This window comes from Aulonocara sp. 'chitande type north' Nkhata Bay, linkage group LG18 (assembly GCF_057382095.1).
Source record: "Aulonocara sp. 'chitande type north' Nkhata Bay isolate Kocher_YH1m ecotype deep benthic linkage group LG18, A_spYH_male_GT1.1, whole genome shotgun sequence".
Lineage (NCBI taxonomy): Eukaryota > Metazoa > Chordata > Actinopteri > Cichliformes > Cichlidae > Aulonocara > Aulonocara sp. 'chitande type north' Nkhata Bay.
Window position 1 is genome coordinate 17,052,223 of NC_141361.1, and position 16,822 is coordinate 17,069,044.

General features: G+C 40.0%; 1 protein-coding gene across 1 annotated transcript in view; it reads right to left on the minus strand.

Moving 5' to 3' along the window:
• obscnb (obscurin, cytoskeletal calmodulin and titin-interacting RhoGEF b) overlaps positions 1 to 16,822 on the minus strand; it is a 65,255-nt gene that overhangs the window by 42,904 nt on the left and 5,529 nt on the right. The window contains exons 4-30 of the mRNA XM_086273535.1: positions 16,512 to 16,772; positions 15,758 to 16,063; positions 15,398 to 15,664; positions 15,187 to 15,293; positions 14,266 to 14,434; positions 13,044 to 13,319; positions 12,676 to 12,957; positions 12,136 to 12,411; positions 11,762 to 12,043; positions 11,395 to 11,670; positions 10,993 to 11,274; positions 10,619 to 10,900; positions 9,476 to 9,757; positions 7,872 to 8,153; positions 7,414 to 7,689; positions 7,058 to 7,330; positions 6,699 to 6,965; positions 6,347 to 6,616; positions 5,996 to 6,262; positions 5,592 to 5,858; positions 5,390 to 5,502; positions 5,159 to 5,312; positions 4,901 to 5,062; positions 4,671 to 4,775; positions 2,373 to 2,639; positions 539 to 808; positions 165 to 431 (exon numbers count right to left, since the gene is read on the minus strand). Of these exons, the coding sequence (XP_086129661.1) occupies positions 165 to 431; positions 539 to 808; positions 2,373 to 2,639; positions 4,671 to 4,775; positions 4,901 to 5,062; positions 5,159 to 5,312; positions 5,390 to 5,502; positions 5,592 to 5,858; positions 5,996 to 6,262; positions 6,347 to 6,616; positions 6,699 to 6,965; positions 7,058 to 7,330; positions 7,414 to 7,689; positions 7,872 to 8,153; positions 9,476 to 9,757; positions 10,619 to 10,900; positions 10,993 to 11,274; positions 11,395 to 11,670; positions 11,762 to 12,043; positions 12,136 to 12,411; positions 12,676 to 12,957; positions 13,044 to 13,319; positions 14,266 to 14,434; positions 15,187 to 15,293; positions 15,398 to 15,664; positions 15,758 to 16,063; positions 16,512 to 16,772 (6,588 nt within the window). The remainder of the gene's footprint in view (positions 1 to 164; positions 432 to 538; positions 809 to 2,372; positions 2,640 to 4,670; positions 4,776 to 4,900; positions 5,063 to 5,158; positions 5,313 to 5,389; positions 5,503 to 5,591; positions 5,859 to 5,995; positions 6,263 to 6,346; positions 6,617 to 6,698; positions 6,966 to 7,057; positions 7,331 to 7,413; positions 7,690 to 7,871; positions 8,154 to 9,475; positions 9,758 to 10,618; positions 10,901 to 10,992; positions 11,275 to 11,394; positions 11,671 to 11,761; positions 12,044 to 12,135; positions 12,412 to 12,675; positions 12,958 to 13,043; positions 13,320 to 14,265; positions 14,435 to 15,186; positions 15,294 to 15,397; positions 15,665 to 15,757; positions 16,064 to 16,511; positions 16,773 to 16,822) is intronic.

Sequence of the window (16,822 nt, forward strand, 5' to 3'; positions counted from 1 at the left end):
AGTCAGATTCTCACATCTGGTTTCAAGGAACCAAAATGGATGGTGATAGTGAAAACACTGAGCTCGAGGCTTGACAATGGGGAACTAATAGGTGGCTGATGTCACGGTGGCTTCATCCATATTTTAAACACAGTCTTTTGACAATTTAAAGTTGGAAAACGTACCTTCAACAGTAAGTGTGCCTTTGGTCTCAGCAGGTCCAGACTGACAGCGGTACTCTCCACTGTCCTCCTCAGTCAGCCTGTGAATGGTAATTTGGGCACGTGTACCATCTTGCTTGATGTTGTACTTGTCTGAAGCTGCCAGAGGTACTCGACCTTTGAACCAGTTAACCTCTTTGGGTGGAGCAGAGAACTTGCAGCTGAGTATGGCTGAACTTTTCTCCTTCGCCTTAACATCTTTAATAACTTCTGCAATCTCAAGAGGGCGCTCTGAATGTGAGCAACAATGACTGATTAGACTCAGCTCAAATCTAATGGAAGTTTTCTGTGTATACATACAGAATTTTTGGGGGGAACACAACACTGAAAACATTTACCTTTAACTGTGAGCTGGGCTAAAGATTTGCTCTTCCCAGCTGTAAACTGTACAGCTCCCGTCATTGATGCTTTAGTCTTTTTGAAAGTGAGACGGTGCATCGTGCCTTCTCTCTCCATTTCGACATCAGGCCCCTCCTGCAGAGCAACTCCATTCAAAGTCCATACAGGAGGTTTCACCAGTTCCATACTGATTTCCACTTCAAAAACAGCTGCAAAGGGTTCTGTGACTTCTACTGGACTAAGTTCCCGCACTATGCTGATGGACTGCTCTGGAGGGATCATAAAAAGAGAATGGATCAGTGAAAAGAATTCATCAACTGCAAATACTTCACATTCTTTCCCAGGGATTAAGAAATGACATCCATTTTTTGCATGAAAGTCATTTTACAAGAACTAAAGCGGGGGTGTCAAACATAAAGTCCAGGGGCCAGAATCAGCAATACGAAGACTCCAATCCAGCCCGTTGTTTAACATTGGAAAATGTAAAGAAGGATTGTATGTATGTTTTACAGTGTTTCCAGTTGACAAAGACCTCCCTGATGGCAACAAAGTAATTAAACAATAGAAATTATGTAATTTTACACATTTACTTACAATTTTAAGCCCAAAGAGTCGTGCTGACAGATTTATTTCATTTACTACAACAGCATGTCTATATCATGTAGAAAAACTGAGACATACTGTTGAAATTGTGCTTCTTTTTTATATTAAGATTATCTCATTGCTTAAATTTGTAGTTAATGTTCAATGAACTAAAAATTGAGGCCAACCCTGAGGCCACACTTAACAAGTGTAGCTTTAGATTGATGGAATTTAAGGTTGATAAGGATATCTGAGAGTTCAAAGGTCAAAACAAAATATAAGCAAACAATCTTGATAGGGATCCCTCAGATTTGTACTGTTTTAATGCTTGTTTATTTTTTAAACTTCACATTGAGAGATATGTTTGATGTGCAAATATATAACTTCATCAATATTCTCCCCAGACACGATTTGTTTATAGTATGTTCTCGTGATGTTTTCTGATGTATTCACCGTTAGGATTTATTGGTCTAGCCCTACACATTGTTTACTTGACTTGCTAAAATATGCACAACCGTCTGGATGATCTATTAGCATGTGTAAACATTCATCAATGATATTCAAATATGATATGACAGTTTAATGACCTTACACATATGACTGCTTATATGCTTGCCCATATTTAATGAAGTTGATATGTGAATTTTTAATGGTATAGCTCATATAAGGGATTTATTTTTTTTAAGGCTGTATGCAACTATTATCGCTACCAACTATTAGCAATGGGTTCGGAATTATAAATCTTACTTTATAGGATGGAAACACCACACATCATATGCAAAATAACTGTATTTAAGTATAAGACTTTCATTTATCCAGAGCAACGCATCTTCATACAGTGTATGAAGTCGTCCTGTGACTTCATACACTGTACCCCACACGGTGGTACATGCACAAAGGCCTTTTTTCTGTAATAACAGAAAATTCCCAACATAAAACTTCAACACATCAGCAAAACTAAAAACAGGTTGCACTAAAATTTAGTTACTCATTTAGATTAAGAAAAATCTTAAAATTTCAACCTCAATGTTAATTAATTTAGTAGGTTAGGCTTGTTATAGAACAACTGAGAGATAACATATTAACAACCTATTATACACATATTTCCCATTAGTACACTATTTCAGATTGGCATACACCTCATTGAATTGGACACTGATGGCTTGTTTTCTGAGGATATAATGAGAAAGTATTTACATTTACAGTGGCAGTAAGTTTAAAATGAACTATTGTCACAATCCACTGTTTTACCTTCCACAAGCAGTTTACAGGATGTCTTGTCATCAGTGGCATCACAGGTATACGTGTCTTCATCCCCAGAGTCCACATCAATAACGGTGAGCTTTCGGTACAGGTCTTCGCTTTTGATCTCGTACTTCTTGCTGGGTTTGATCTCCGTCTTGTTCTTGTACCACTTCACCTTTGCGCTGGCACGTGACACTTGGCATTCAAGATGACCACGATGCTTATACATCGCTATCTTATCCCTGAGTCGCTTCACAAACTTCACAGGCAGCTCTACAGTAACAATAACACTTAATCAATGAAAACTATTATGTGTGCTGCAAAGGGTTTGCCGGTGTCTATGCATAAGTTAAAGTAATTTCAGATGGTATATGAATTGTATTGCATATTAATGCTTTTGATGATATATTAATGCTTTCATTGAAATATAACATGTTTTGCAAAAGCTAAAGAAAAAAGAAAGAGTATATAATGGCACTAACATAAAATTAGCCCATATATGCAAGTTACAGCAACTGATACAAAACTAGACAGCTATTCTCTTTCAGGATCAAATGATCTTTTCATACTAATAGAAATCAGATGCACTAAATATCTTATCTTTATGGTGGCCGTGAGACACCAAACGGACCGCAACTTAAGAAAACACCAGCAATAACAAAAGCGCTGCAAAAGCACACAAAACACAACGGAAACAGGAAAAACAACAACGGAAATAGGAAAAAACAAAACAGAAATAGGAAAAACAACAACGGAAATAGGAAAAACAACAACGGAAATAGGAAAAACAACAACGGAAATAGGAAAAAACAAAACAGAAATAGGAAAAATGACAATGGAAATAGGAAAAAACACAAGGGAAGTGTTTCTGGGGAGACAATAACCCGACGGACCAGTTGCAGGAACCCAAAACATTGTAGGTGTGCTTTATCATGATTCATATAATATTGATGACAGATTTTTAGGCTAATAGTCATCTTTTGTTTCCTCACAAAACCGATAGATCCTCCACATCTTTTAAGTGTCTCCCAGCGCAATTCTTAGCATATTTTGGTTCCTGCAACTGGTCCGTCGGGTTATTGTCTCCCCAGAAACCCTTTCCTTGTGCTTTTGGAAACCCGTTTTTTCCTATTTCCTTTGTCGTTTTTCCTATTTCCGTGCTTTTGCAGCATTTTTCTTATTGCTGGTGTTTTCTTAAGTTGCAGTCTGTTTGGCCTCTCAGGGCTACCGTACATCTTACTATAACACACAAAATCTGTTTGTTTGCCTACAAAATCCTCCTTCACAATCGATCAAAAAAAAATTGGCACAAATGCATCTTAGGCCCCTGAAGTCTTATCTACACCACATATTGTTGATGTCATAATGTTGCCTAGGCTGGAGCCTATCATAGGTGTCATAGGGCAGGAGGCTATCCTGTAGGTTTGTCCTGGGGCTAACACGGAGAGATGGACAACCATTCACACCTGTGGGCACTTTAGAATCACCAGTTAACCCAATCCCACCAACTGCATGTCTTTGAACTGTGGGAGGAAGCCACACAGAGAGCATGCAAACTCCACACAGAAAGCCCACGGCCAGGTGGTGGATTCAAACCCAGGACCTTCATGCCATGAACTGCTCCACTGTGCTGCCCTAACAATATCTAATTTATAACCACAAAACATATATTATGGTGCCAGCATGTTGCCAAGAAATCACATAGCAATAGACTAAAACACTGGTGAAACAATACTGCATTGTGGGTACAAGTAATCTGTTTCACAATTAAATCACATTCTTGTACTGCTGGAGATTTTGAGATCCAATCTTCATAAGCCATCACACATTAAAAACGAAAAGAATGCTTTTCCTCTGGAATAAAATTATAAAACTGTAAAGCTGTGCTGTTGTTGAGTGCTCATTTTGCCATCAAGCTTCAATGAGGAGTGACAATGTGAATGTGAAGTTGCAAATGGATTTTATATCTTACCAATAGAAAGAATAAATATATGCAGAATGGCACAATGTGGTGACTCTCTTAGAATGATACTTCCTCAAGTTTTATTGTTTGTATCAGTAAATGATGTGGACGCATTCTGGGAGAATAACCGACTAACAGAAGTCAAGCTGTTCATCAAATTTAAACGTGTGTTTTATTGTTTGCAATTTTCTAAGAGCTCTTAACACAGTGAGAAGAAATAATCCATTTGCAGCCACACTGAACATCGCGGTGTGTAACAGCATTGGACTGATAAGCTATTACCATGCAACCATGCATTCAGTGTTATGCGATTTTAGTGCACAGAACACATATTCGTTTACCTTTCACTTTAAGTTTAGCAGTTGAAGATGCTTTCTCAGCTGTAAACTTAATTTCACCCATATCTTCTGGGGTAGCAGACTTGAAAAGCAGCACATAAGTTCTGCCTGGAATTAGAAACAGACATCATCGTGAAAACATCCTTATTATTCCCAATCTTTATTAAGGCAAATCCTGTAGCACTACATGCTTAGCTTAATTAAAATGGTTTTCCAATTTCTTGAGGCCTTACCCTCTTGCCTCATCTTTATGTTGTCAGTGGCTTTGAGTTTTGTGTTTCCTTTGTACCACTGGCACTCCACTTCATCGTGTGAGATTTCACAGACAAATTTAGCACTCTCCTTCTCCATTACCTCCAGATCTTCCAGCTTCTTGATGATCTTGATATCTCTGGCTGCAGGAAAAAGAGGCCAAGTACAGAAAACTTTACTGAACCTAGATTAATTGTACCTTACTGATTTCCTTACTTTGTTGCATAATTAGTAATTACCATGAACAGTGAGCTTGGCGGAGGTGTTATCATCAGTAGTACGGCAGATGTACGTGCCTCCATCTTCAGGGGAGCATTTGTTGATGGCCAAAGTGCGCTTTTGGCCCAATGAATGAATAGCAAAGTTCTTTCCCGGTTTTAGTTCTACCTCATCCTGCAGATTCGGTGTTATTCAAAATGTTACATGTGTACTGCACACATTTAAATCAGCAGACAGTAATAATTTCTCACCTTGAACCATCTAACATCTGCATTCGCTCTGGACACTTCACATTCAAACGTAACCTTCTCCTTCTCAGGAACACTCATATCCATAATAGGTTTGGAGATCATAGCAGGAGCTTCTGTAGAATCAGCACATTAGACTTTTTTTAGACTGGATTTTTTTTAGGAAACCTAGACCTCATCAGGACAAACATGAGCCCACCGTTACCTGTGACGATCAGTTTAGCTGAAGTATGCACTCCCTCTGCCTGGAAGGAAATCATTCCTGCATCCTCCTGCTTGAGACTGGACAACGTCAGGATGTGCTTCTTTCCCAGAGCTGTGATATGGCAGTTTGGCCCTGACTTTAATTTGACCCTGTCTCTGTTCCAGGAGCCTTCAACATTGACCTGACTGAGTTCTACCTCAAGTGTTACTGTCTCTGTTTCACGTGCCTTGGTTTCTGTTAGACCCTTTATTACCTGGATCTTCTTCACTGAAGGGAAAAGGAAAAGAGTGTTAACACGTAGGACTGATTTTGTGATAACAAGCGCCATGACAATGACATTCTTCTTCTTGTATGCTATGCACATCATATTCTGTATTTAAAACATTAATCTTGATGAGTCTTACTCTCCACGCTGAGCTTGGCCTGGGTCTTATCATCCAGAGTTTCGCAAGAGTAGATGCCACGGTCAGCATAAGTCACACTCTTGAAGACCAGAGCCTGCTTAGCTCCCTCTACCCGAATCTCCATGTTTCCTGCAGGTTGCAGCACTACACTGTTCTTCATCCACCTGACTTCATCCGATGCCTTACTGAGCTCCACTTCCATCCTCACTTCGCTTTGCTCCTCCACTGTCAGGTTTTCTAGCTTTTTCTTGAAAGTCACAGGTTCATCTGGAAGGGACACAAAGAATGTTAGATGGAAGTATGTGTTCATTTATATAAACAGTTAAACAATAATTCCCATTATTATCTTACGTTGCACTTGTAGAGTAGCTTTGCAGCTTTTGCCTTCTGCATCAACACTTATCTCTCCTGCATCTTTCTGAGTGACTGAGGTGATGGTAAGTGAGTGGCTGCCACCACCTTGCTCAAGCTTATACTTCTGCCCAGAAACGATGAGGATACTGTTGTGGAACCATCTGACGCTGACGTCTGCTGGGCTGACGGCACACTTGAAAACGGCATCTTTTCGCTCCGTTGCAACCACGTTGTTCAGTTTGGTGACCAACCTCACTAATCTTGGTGCTGAAAGGAATAAAGCATAATTATATAAAAGAAAAGGCTTCCATCCTGGAAAGACGTTTTTTTAGTTAAACTAGTTAATTACCTTTAGAGGAGACTTTAGCAGATGTCTTGTCATTTCTACATTCACAGCTGTATTCTCCTTCATCTTCCTTGGTCATGCCAGTCACAGTGAGAATTCGCCTAGCACCATCTGCTCTGACACAGAACCTGCCTCCAGGTTTAATCTCACGGCCATTATGGTGCCATACAGCATCCCCTGAAGCTTGATTTAGTTCGCAAATCAGGCTTAGTGTACCTCCCAGTTCCACTGTGGCAGGTTTCAAAGGGAGAACAAACTTCAAAGCTGAATCTGAGAAGAAAGCATGAGAGGGAAAAGTTCAAAGAAAAATCTTGCATCTGCACATGCATGAGAGTTGTATTTAAGACTTTTCTATGACCTGCCTTTAACTTGAACTTTGAACTCCAGTTTATCATCCGCAGTTTGACAAGAGTACGTTCCACTGTCTTTCATTTCTGCAGATTTCACTATCAGGGTACGAGAAAGGCCCTCTTTTTTCATTTCATACTTGCTGCTCTCCTTGAGCTCCATGCCATCTCTAAACCATCTCACACTACCGCCCTCTGAGGTCAGTTCAGTGGATAAAACAATGCTTTCACTTGTTTGAACCACGCATGTGTCCTTGACAGATTTCTTCTGGAACTTTATGGCTAAATCTAGAAAGAAGAACTTATTTTCAGTACTTTGTACAAATAAGTGGTAATCCATTGGCAACATGTTATATTTAAAATAAATTTACCTGTTAGCTGCAACTTAAATACCAGCTTCTCTGTTCCAGCCTCACACGTATATTCTCCAGCATCCTTTTTCTCCACTTTTTCTATCACCAGCTCACGAGTTTTGCCCTTAGACTCCATGTGGGCTCCTTTGCTGGAAGTCAGCAGCTTGCCATCCTTGTACCACTTTACCTCTGTCTTGGAATCTGAAACCTCACAACTAAGCGTGGCTCTCTGTGAGAGATAAGTTTTCACTTCCTTCTGGACTGACTCCATGTTAGAGAAGCCAGCTGGGGCTTCTGACCAGCAAATGGACAAAAAAAACATCAATCAATGTGAAATGCAAAAAAACTTTAAGCAACTATGACTCAACTTACTGGATACAAACGAGGCAATCTGGCAGAAATACTACACAACAAGACTATTTTAAAGCTCATTGACATACAGTAGGAAAGTACTAGAGACAACTTATTGAGCTTACCTAACACCTGTATCTTAAAGGGCAGCTTCTCAGACCCAGCCTCACAGATGTACTCCCCAGCATCCTTCTTATCCACACTGTTGATCACCAGCTGCCGACTCCTGCCTTTTGACTCTACATGAACTGTCTTGCTGGTGGTCAGAAGCTTGCCATCCTTGTACCATTTTACCTCTGTATTGATATCAGATACCTCACAGGTGAGAGTGGCTTTCTGAGAGAGAGTAGCTTTCACCTCCTTTTGGATAGACTCTTTGCTGGAGAAGGCAGACTTCACTTGGATCTCTGCAGAAATAACAGTGATTAATGTCATGGCAATGTAGCAAGTTTAAGTGTGATGTGAGATAAATATAACCTAGAAAATCAATTTTCATAGCAACAAAGTGGATAAATACATAGCAAAGCCAAAACCAGGGAACAATATTTAACAGCTAAAATCTAACATGACCACAAAATATGCAAATATGTGAAAACATCTGCAATTCCACCAAACCAAAAACAAAAATTTCTAAATCTTTCATTGAGTTTCTGTTACAGTTTTACTCAATTCAGGTGTCAGGAAAATAAACCTAAACAAAGATTTCATAAAGTATTTAAAAAAATCTCTATAAATGTATAAATCTATGTAAATGACGAGTCAGATCAGCTGATTGACTATAATGTCTAAATTACAATTTTCACAACCAAAGAATATTATAAGAGCATGATTATTGTCATGTTTTTGCTTTGTGTTCCAGTACTCTCCTTTTTCTTACAACGTCTTTACAATGCCCCACCTGAAAGCTCCAAACTTAGTGCCCACCACCTTCAGCTCATCTCCACTCAGAGCAACACAAAGAGCCTAGACAATCATCTGTCTTGCAACAGTTTTTTCTATAAATTCAACATTGATGTATGATGCTTGATGATTCAGGAGTCAGTGAGTTACTGTAATATTCACTTTTAATAGTTACTAAAATAACAGCAATGACAATAACTATTACATAGTTTTTGTTATATAATTTGCATGTACTTCTCTTTTAGGTGTTAAAACACTTAACCTGTATGTTACATCCCCAATTTTCACTTGCTTTTAACATATAACCTCCAGCATCTTTCTTCTCTACATTGTCAATCACCATTTAAGTAATCCTGCCCTTTGAATCCATGTGATCTGCTTTGCTGGGATTTGGCAGCTTGTCATCTTTTTACCATTCCACCTCTGTCTTGTTATCAACTATAATGGAGTAAGGTGACAGTACAATTACCTGTACAAAAACAACAGTTCAACTGAAATCACACAAAAACGCACAGCAAATGCATGATAACTCAGATAACTAGAACCTGGCAAATAACCAGCTAAAGATACCAGATCTTGTAACCAGAGACCAAAACATGGAGCTCAGCAGGTCATTTGAACAACATAACTCAATTTTCTACTCAAAGGCTGCAACAATTTTTTATCAAATTAAACCAAATACTACATCCCACAACTGAAGCAACCAACAATGTATTCAATGCAAACACAAAAACACTTTTTTGTGAAGAAGCCTTTGCATTAAACGATCTAAAATATGTTTTACACGTTACACTATATTATTATAAGTGTGACATCCATAGAGGCATACCTTGCACATGTATCTTAAAGGCCAGCTTTTCAGTCCCAGCCTCACAGATGTACTCTCCAGCATCCTTCTTCTCCACACTGTCAATCACCAGCTGGCGATTCTTGCCCTTTGACTCAGTATGGATTGTCCTGCTGGAACTCAGCAGCTTGCCATCCTTGTACCACTTCACTTCTGTCTTGTTATCAGATACCTCACAGCATAGAACAGCTTTCTGTGACAGGGTGGCTTTTACCTCCTTTTGGATTGACTCCTTATTAGAGAAAGCTGACTGGACCTGTGTGTCTGAGGAGACCATGAATATGGATGATAAATTTCTCTCTCTCTGCAGCACCTGCAAGCCCCATGAATCAAACCAGTTAGATCATTGCCCCTACCTGCCACCTGTAGTTTGAAGGCAAGCTTTTCAGTCCCAGCCTCACAGATGTACTCTCCAGCATCCTTCTTCTCCACATTGTCAATCACCAGCTGGCGATTCTTGGCCTTTGATTCAGTATGGATTGTCTTGGTGGAAGTCAGCAGCTTGCTATCCTTGTACCACTTCACTTCTGTCTTGGCGTCGGCTACTTCACAGCTCAGGACAGCCTTCTGGGAGATGGTGGCTTTCACTTCCTTCTTAACTGAATCCTTGTTAAAGAAGGCTGATTGGAAATGTGTGTCTATGGAAACCATGAAAATAAATTCAAATTCTTTGCTGTCCAGAAACAAATAGGTTTAATATCTGTAAGGCGCATAACTCAAGAGGAAAAACTAGAAACCAGTTAGGGCACTGCCCCTACCTGCCACCTGTAGTTTGAAGGCAAGCTTTTCAGTCCCAGCTTCACAGATGTACTCTCCAGCATCCTTCTTCTCCACACTGTCGATCACCAGCTGACGATTCTTGCCCTTAGACTCTGTGTGGATAGTCTTGCTAGAGGACAGGAGCTTTCCATCTTTGTACCACTTCACCTCTGTCTTGGAATCAGAAACCTCACAGCTCAAAGTGGCCTTCTGGGACAAAGTGACTTTCACCTCCTTTTGTATAGAGTCCTTATTATAGAAGACTGATTGGGCCTCTGAACGAGGAGTCATGAAAGGAAAAAACATCAGATGATATTTATTCAAAATATAGAAACTAAGTAATGCTATGATTTCAAAAGATCTTACCTGCCACCTGCAGTTTGAAGGTGAGCTTTTCAGTCCCAGCCTCACAGATGTACTCTCCAGCATCCTTTTTCTCCACACTGTCAATCATCAGCTGACGATTCTTGCCCTTTGACTCAGTATGGATTGTCCTGCTGGAGCTCAGCAGCTTGGCATCTTTGTACCACTTCACTTCTGTCTTGTTATCAGATACCTCACAGCTTAGAACAGCTTTCTGTGACAGGGTGGCTTTTACCTCCTTTTGGATTGACTCCTTATTAGAGAAAGCTGACTGGACCTGTGTGTCTGAGGAGACCATGAATATGGATGATAAATTTCTCTCTCTCTGCAGCACCTGCAAGCCCCATGAATCAAACCAGTTAGATCATTGCCCCTACCTGCCACCTGTAGTTTGAAGGCAAGCTTTTCAGTCCCAGCCTCACAGATGTACTCTCCAGCATCCTTCTTCTCCACATTGTCAATCACCAGCTGGCGATTCTTGGCCTTTGATTCAGTATGGATTGTCTTGGTGGAAGTCAGCAGCTTGCTATCCTTGTACCACTTCACTTCTGTCTTGGCGTCGGCTACTTCACAGCTCAGGACAGCCTTCTGGGAGATGGTGGCTTTCACTTCCTTCTTAACTGAATCCTTGTTAAAGAAGGCTGATTGGACATGTGTGTCTATGGAAACCATGAAAATAAATTCAAATTCTTTGCTGTCCAGAAACAAATAGGTTTAATATCTGTAAGGCGCATAACTCAAGAGGAAAAACTAGAAACCAGTTAGGGCACTGCCCCTACCTGCCACCTGTAGTTTGAAGGCAAGCTTTTCAGTCCCAGCTTCACAGATGTACTCTCCAGCATCCTTCTTCTCCACACTGTCGATCACCAGCTGACGATTCTTGCCCTTAGACTCTGTGTGGATAGTCTTGCTAGAGGACAGGAGCTTTCCATCTTTGTACCACTTCACCTCTGTCTTGGAATCAGAAACCTCACAGCTCAAAGTGGCCTTCTGGGACAAAGTGACTTTCACCTCCTTTTGTATAGAGTCCTTATTATAGAAGACTGATTGGGCCTCTGAACGAGGAGTCATGAAAGGAAAAAACATCAGATGATATTTATTCAAAATATAGAAACTAAGTAATGCTATGATTTCAAAAGATCTTACCTGCCACCTGCAGTTTGAAGGTGAGCTTTTCAGTCCCAGCCTCACAGATGTACTCTCCAGCATCCTTTTTCTCCACACTGTCAATCATCAGCTGACGATTCTTGCCCTTTGACTCAGTATGGATTGTCCTGCTGGAGCTCAGCAGCTTGGCATCTTTGTACCACTTCACTTCTGTCTTGTTATCAGATACCTCACAGCATAGAACAGCTTTCTGTGACAGGGTGGCTTTTACCTCCTTTTGGATTGACTCCTTATTAGAGAAAGCTGACTGGACCTGTGTGTCTGAGGAGACCATGAATATGGATGATAAATTTCTCTCTCTCTGCAGCACCTGCAAGCCCCATGAATCAAACCAGTTAGATCATTGCCCCTACCTGCCACCTGTAGTTTGAAGGCAAGCTTTTCAGTCCCAGCCTCACAGATGTACTCTCCAGCATCCTTCTTCTCCACACTGTCGATCACCAGCTGGCGATTCTTGGCCTTTGACTCAGTATGGATTGTCTTGGTGGAAGTCAGCAGCTTGCCATCCTTGTACCACTTCACCTCTGTCTTGGTATCGACCACCTCACAGCTCAACGTGGCTTTCTGGGAAAGCATGGCTTTAACCTCCTTCTGAATAGACTCCTTGTTGATGAAAGCTGACTGGGAATCTGAGGGTAACACAAGTAAGAAGAGCAGTGCTGTCATAAGCTTTAAAATCACAGATGATTGGAATAATTTAGAGGCAAAATATGAAACACACACTTAGCGCTTGATAGGATGATATGATAAATCTAAATATGTATATTTTTGGCACTTCAAGATAGTGGATGGTTTAGATGATTAAATGTACACCATGAGCATTACTATGAATTTTATACATTTATAAAGATTAAAAATCTTTAGATTTAAATGAATCAACCAGGCTGTCCCACCTGTGACAAATATCTTGAAGACTAGCTTGTCCCCTCCAGCTTCACAGGTATACTCTCCAGCATCACTCTTCTCCACCTTTTCAATCACCAGCTGGCGAGTGTTGCCTTTTGCTTCTGAGTATATGGTCCTACTGGATATCAACAGCTTGCCATCTTTGTACCATTTCACCTCTGTCTTGCTATCTGACACATTACAAGTAAGAGTTGCTTTTTGGGAGAGAGTGGCCTTCACTTCCTTTTGGACTGACTCTTTGTTGGAGAAGGCAGCTACAGCTGGAGTTTCTGTGAGGAAAAAAGAAGTTTCTGTGCCATCAAATACTCCCAAATCAACATAAAAAACCCAGCCTTGTGCCATCATGCAGTGTTACCTTTTATCTTAACCTGGAATGTGATTTTGTCAGCTGCTGTCTCACACGAATAATGTCCTTCATCAATCTTCTTGGCACTCTTGATAATGAGTTTCCTTTGAGTCCCTTTGGAGATGATGGTAGTTCTTTGGTCCTCAGTGATTTCCATTTGATCTTTTCTCCACACAACAGCAGCACTGGCAGATGAAACCTCACAGCTCAGCTCAAGATCTCCTTTGAGAGTCGATGACATTCCCATGGTACCTCTGGCTTTGTTTAGAAATTTGGCAGGTTCATCTTAGGGAGGGAAAAGCAATAAAAAGTTACCATGTGACTTATGTGTAATAATAAAATTAAATGTCTTTTTTAAAAGTTTGGTTGGATTGTTAACGCAGGAGCTCATGTTTAGGAAGAGGGTTGGCCACGGCCCAACCACTTCCAACAACAGGGGCAGCCTGAGAAGCAGTTTCTTCTCAGGATTTATTTTCAATTAATTTAAAATAAACATTTAAATAAACAAAAGGACTAAACATGTTTTCCTTTCCTTTCTAATAAAGTAAAAGGAAGCAGTTATTAAATTATCATACATGAATTCCAACCGATAGCAGCCACTTTACAGTGACCCGTTAAATATAAGAAAGCACATCACAGGTCAGAGGGTTGATCAGCAGAGGATGAAGAAACTTTCTTTAACTTTACTTTGAATTGTATAATGCTGTGGGTCCATATCATGTGACATGTGGATGATGTTCTTGTGTTTTTATGAGATATTTACATTAGAAAAAACTCATCTAAAACATGTCACCTGTAATTAATGGATGTTTTTTTCTTGCATTTAAATTTTTTAGGCTTTCACATTTTTATGGGGTTTTTTGTTTTTGTTTTTTTAATGGCAGGAATACTCGGGTAATGGGTTAGAGTGAGGATGAAGTCACTTAATGTGGAAATTCATTTACAGTTAAAAACAGAAAAATAAACAGAGAGCATACTTGAATTAGAGCGGACCATTTCTGCCTGTTTTATTTTGTCCTTGAAAGCACGGGCAGTTTCTTTTGAGACAAGCTAATGAATCTGTTTGATGCCTCAAAGATAAAACCAGTCAGAGCAGCTCACATTCCAGTAAATCATTTGAGGTGTTTTGCACCCTGAACCTAGTTCCTATTACAAAAATCCTCTCTGGAAAATCCTAATTGTGATTTGAAGCAACAAATGATGTAAAGTTAGCTGCAATTTTTACACATACCTTTAAGAGTGAGTTGCATGGACATCTTGTCATCAGGTAACACACAATCATAAATGCCCACATCTTCCTCAGTGACGTTGTGTACCATCAGGATCCTCTTGCGGTCATTAAGCACATATTCATACTTTTTGCCCATTTTTAGCTCCCGTCCGTTCTTCGTCCAAACCACCTGAAGAAAGAAATACAGAAATGCTTTCCAAATTAAACAGGTTAGGATCACACAAACACATACATGTGCTATTAATGTTAACTGGAATTACTCAAACACAAAAGTGTCTCATTTGCAGATTATTCAGAAAAGGGTGCACCAAGGGTGTAGCATTGGAGGACAAAGAACAAGGCGGTCACAGGAAATTTGAGTATTCAATGAAAAGTGAAAAGTTGTGTTACACAAGAGTTAAAACAGAATTTTGTGTTAGGTAAAATGAAAAAAATGTATACAGATGTAAAAGTTATAATCCTATTAAGTAATCTAATAGTGCACAAGTTGTATAGTCAAAATATAATTTGAGGTACCTAAAGTAAGCACATTAATCATGTCGAATTTGAATCAAAATATTGTAGAGTAGAAGCAGGAAGTAACACTACACAGAAGTGCTTAAATTAAAATACAAGTACCGGTACATTAAACCAGTACTTAAGTAAATTACTCAAGTAAAGCTCTTTGTCTTTGTCAGGTCAATTCAATTTTATTTATACAGCGCCATATCACAACAGCAGCCGCCTCAAAGAGCTTTATATTGTAAGGTAGACCCTACAATAATAATATGTAGACGTAGAATTAGGATAATTAAATATCCTATTGACACATCTACAAAGCTCTTTCAAAAAGACGTTAAACGTTATATTAAAACAGCTGTTTTAATAGAGTCTGTAAAGGCAAAAACTAAAACAAATTATTTACATATTTCTATCACTAACCTGTGTGTCGTAATCTGACACCTCAACAGTCAGCTGAGCAGTGGCTTGGGCACTGCAGGTCACCACCTCTAGATGATCGGATTTGTTGGTGAACCTAACAGAAGGGGCTGAAAACAACGTGGCACTGTAAGAGGGTATTACTGATTGGAAGAAAAAAAACACAAAAAAAGACACAAATTAATAGGACTGAGGTCATTTCTCTAGTATGTACCTTTCACATTGAGGATGCAACTGCTTTGTGAGCCTCCACCCACAAACTTGACTTCAGTTCCATTCATTTCCATGGTCACAACTCGGATGAGCAATGTGTGTATGTTTTTTGACCTGGTGATGAGGTAGTCGGCTCCGCTGCGCAAAAGGCGTCCGTTTAGGGACCAGAAGCCTGAGCAAACAGCAGACAGCTCGACAGAGATGGAGAATTCCTCACCGGAGACTGCAGTGCTGTTAATCAGACCTTTTCTGATTTCTGCAGTGGGTTCTGAAAAGAGGCCCGCAAACAGGATTTTAAGAAGGAAGAACAAAAACCAAACATAGACATAAATGACAACAATCACAGAGAATTCAGTCTTACCAAGGTAGAAGGTTCCAGGTACCTCCAGGTAGGCACTCTGCCCAAAGTCATTAATGGCAGAGATACGGAACTGGTAGCTAGCTTCTTCAGTGAAGTTGCAGATTGTAAACTCTGTTGTGACAATGGTTTCTTCAGCATTGCACCTCTGCCACATTTGGGTACCAACCTTCCTTCGCTCTACAACGTAGCCTTTGATGGGGACAGGGCGGTCACTATCAGGAGGAGACCACTGAATGGTGATGGAGGACTCTGTTTTGTTCTGCACCACAGCGTCAACTGGGGGATCGGGAGGATGCTTCCGGGCAGCTAGAGAAAAATATTGTGATGTTATTTAGTTGGAGTACTAGTTTCAGTTCTTCTTTTGTATTTACATAATATATGCTGATATTTGACCTAACAACAAGAAATATATCGAGATACACTGTTTTGTATAATTCAATAAATGTTTGGTTCATTATTGTACCAAAGGGTCCTGTCACCCTCCCCTCATCCCCAAAAGATTGCAGCAGATGGCTGGAGTTTTTCCTTCCCACTGTTGCCAAGTGTTTAGTCATAGGGGGTTGTCTGATTGTTGGGTTTTCTCTCTAATATTGTAGGATCTTTACCTTACAATAAAAATCGCCTTGAGGCAACTGTTGAAATGATTTTGCACTATATAAATAAAATAAATTGAATTTAAATCAATCGCCACAAGATATTTTGTATATATTTACTACAGATATCATTAGAATGTATCAAACAACATTTAACCCACCAGTAACTGAGAATCGGGTGGATGTCTTGCAGTCTCCAGCCACAAACGCCACTTCTCCAGAGTCCTCTGCCTGGCAATCTCTAATTGTGAGTGTGTACTGTCTAAGCACGCAGCCGATTGAAATACGTGAATCCTCTTTTAACTTCTCGCCATTGCGAGTCCAGTAGGCGTCTGGATAGGGATGTTCCAGCTCCACGCAGAAGATGACAGTGTCGCTAACAGGAACTACTGTCCTCCGAGGAAGCTTCTTAGTTATGTTACCTGAGATATAAGAAGAAACTGATTTGAGATGAAGAAAACAGAACTGAAAA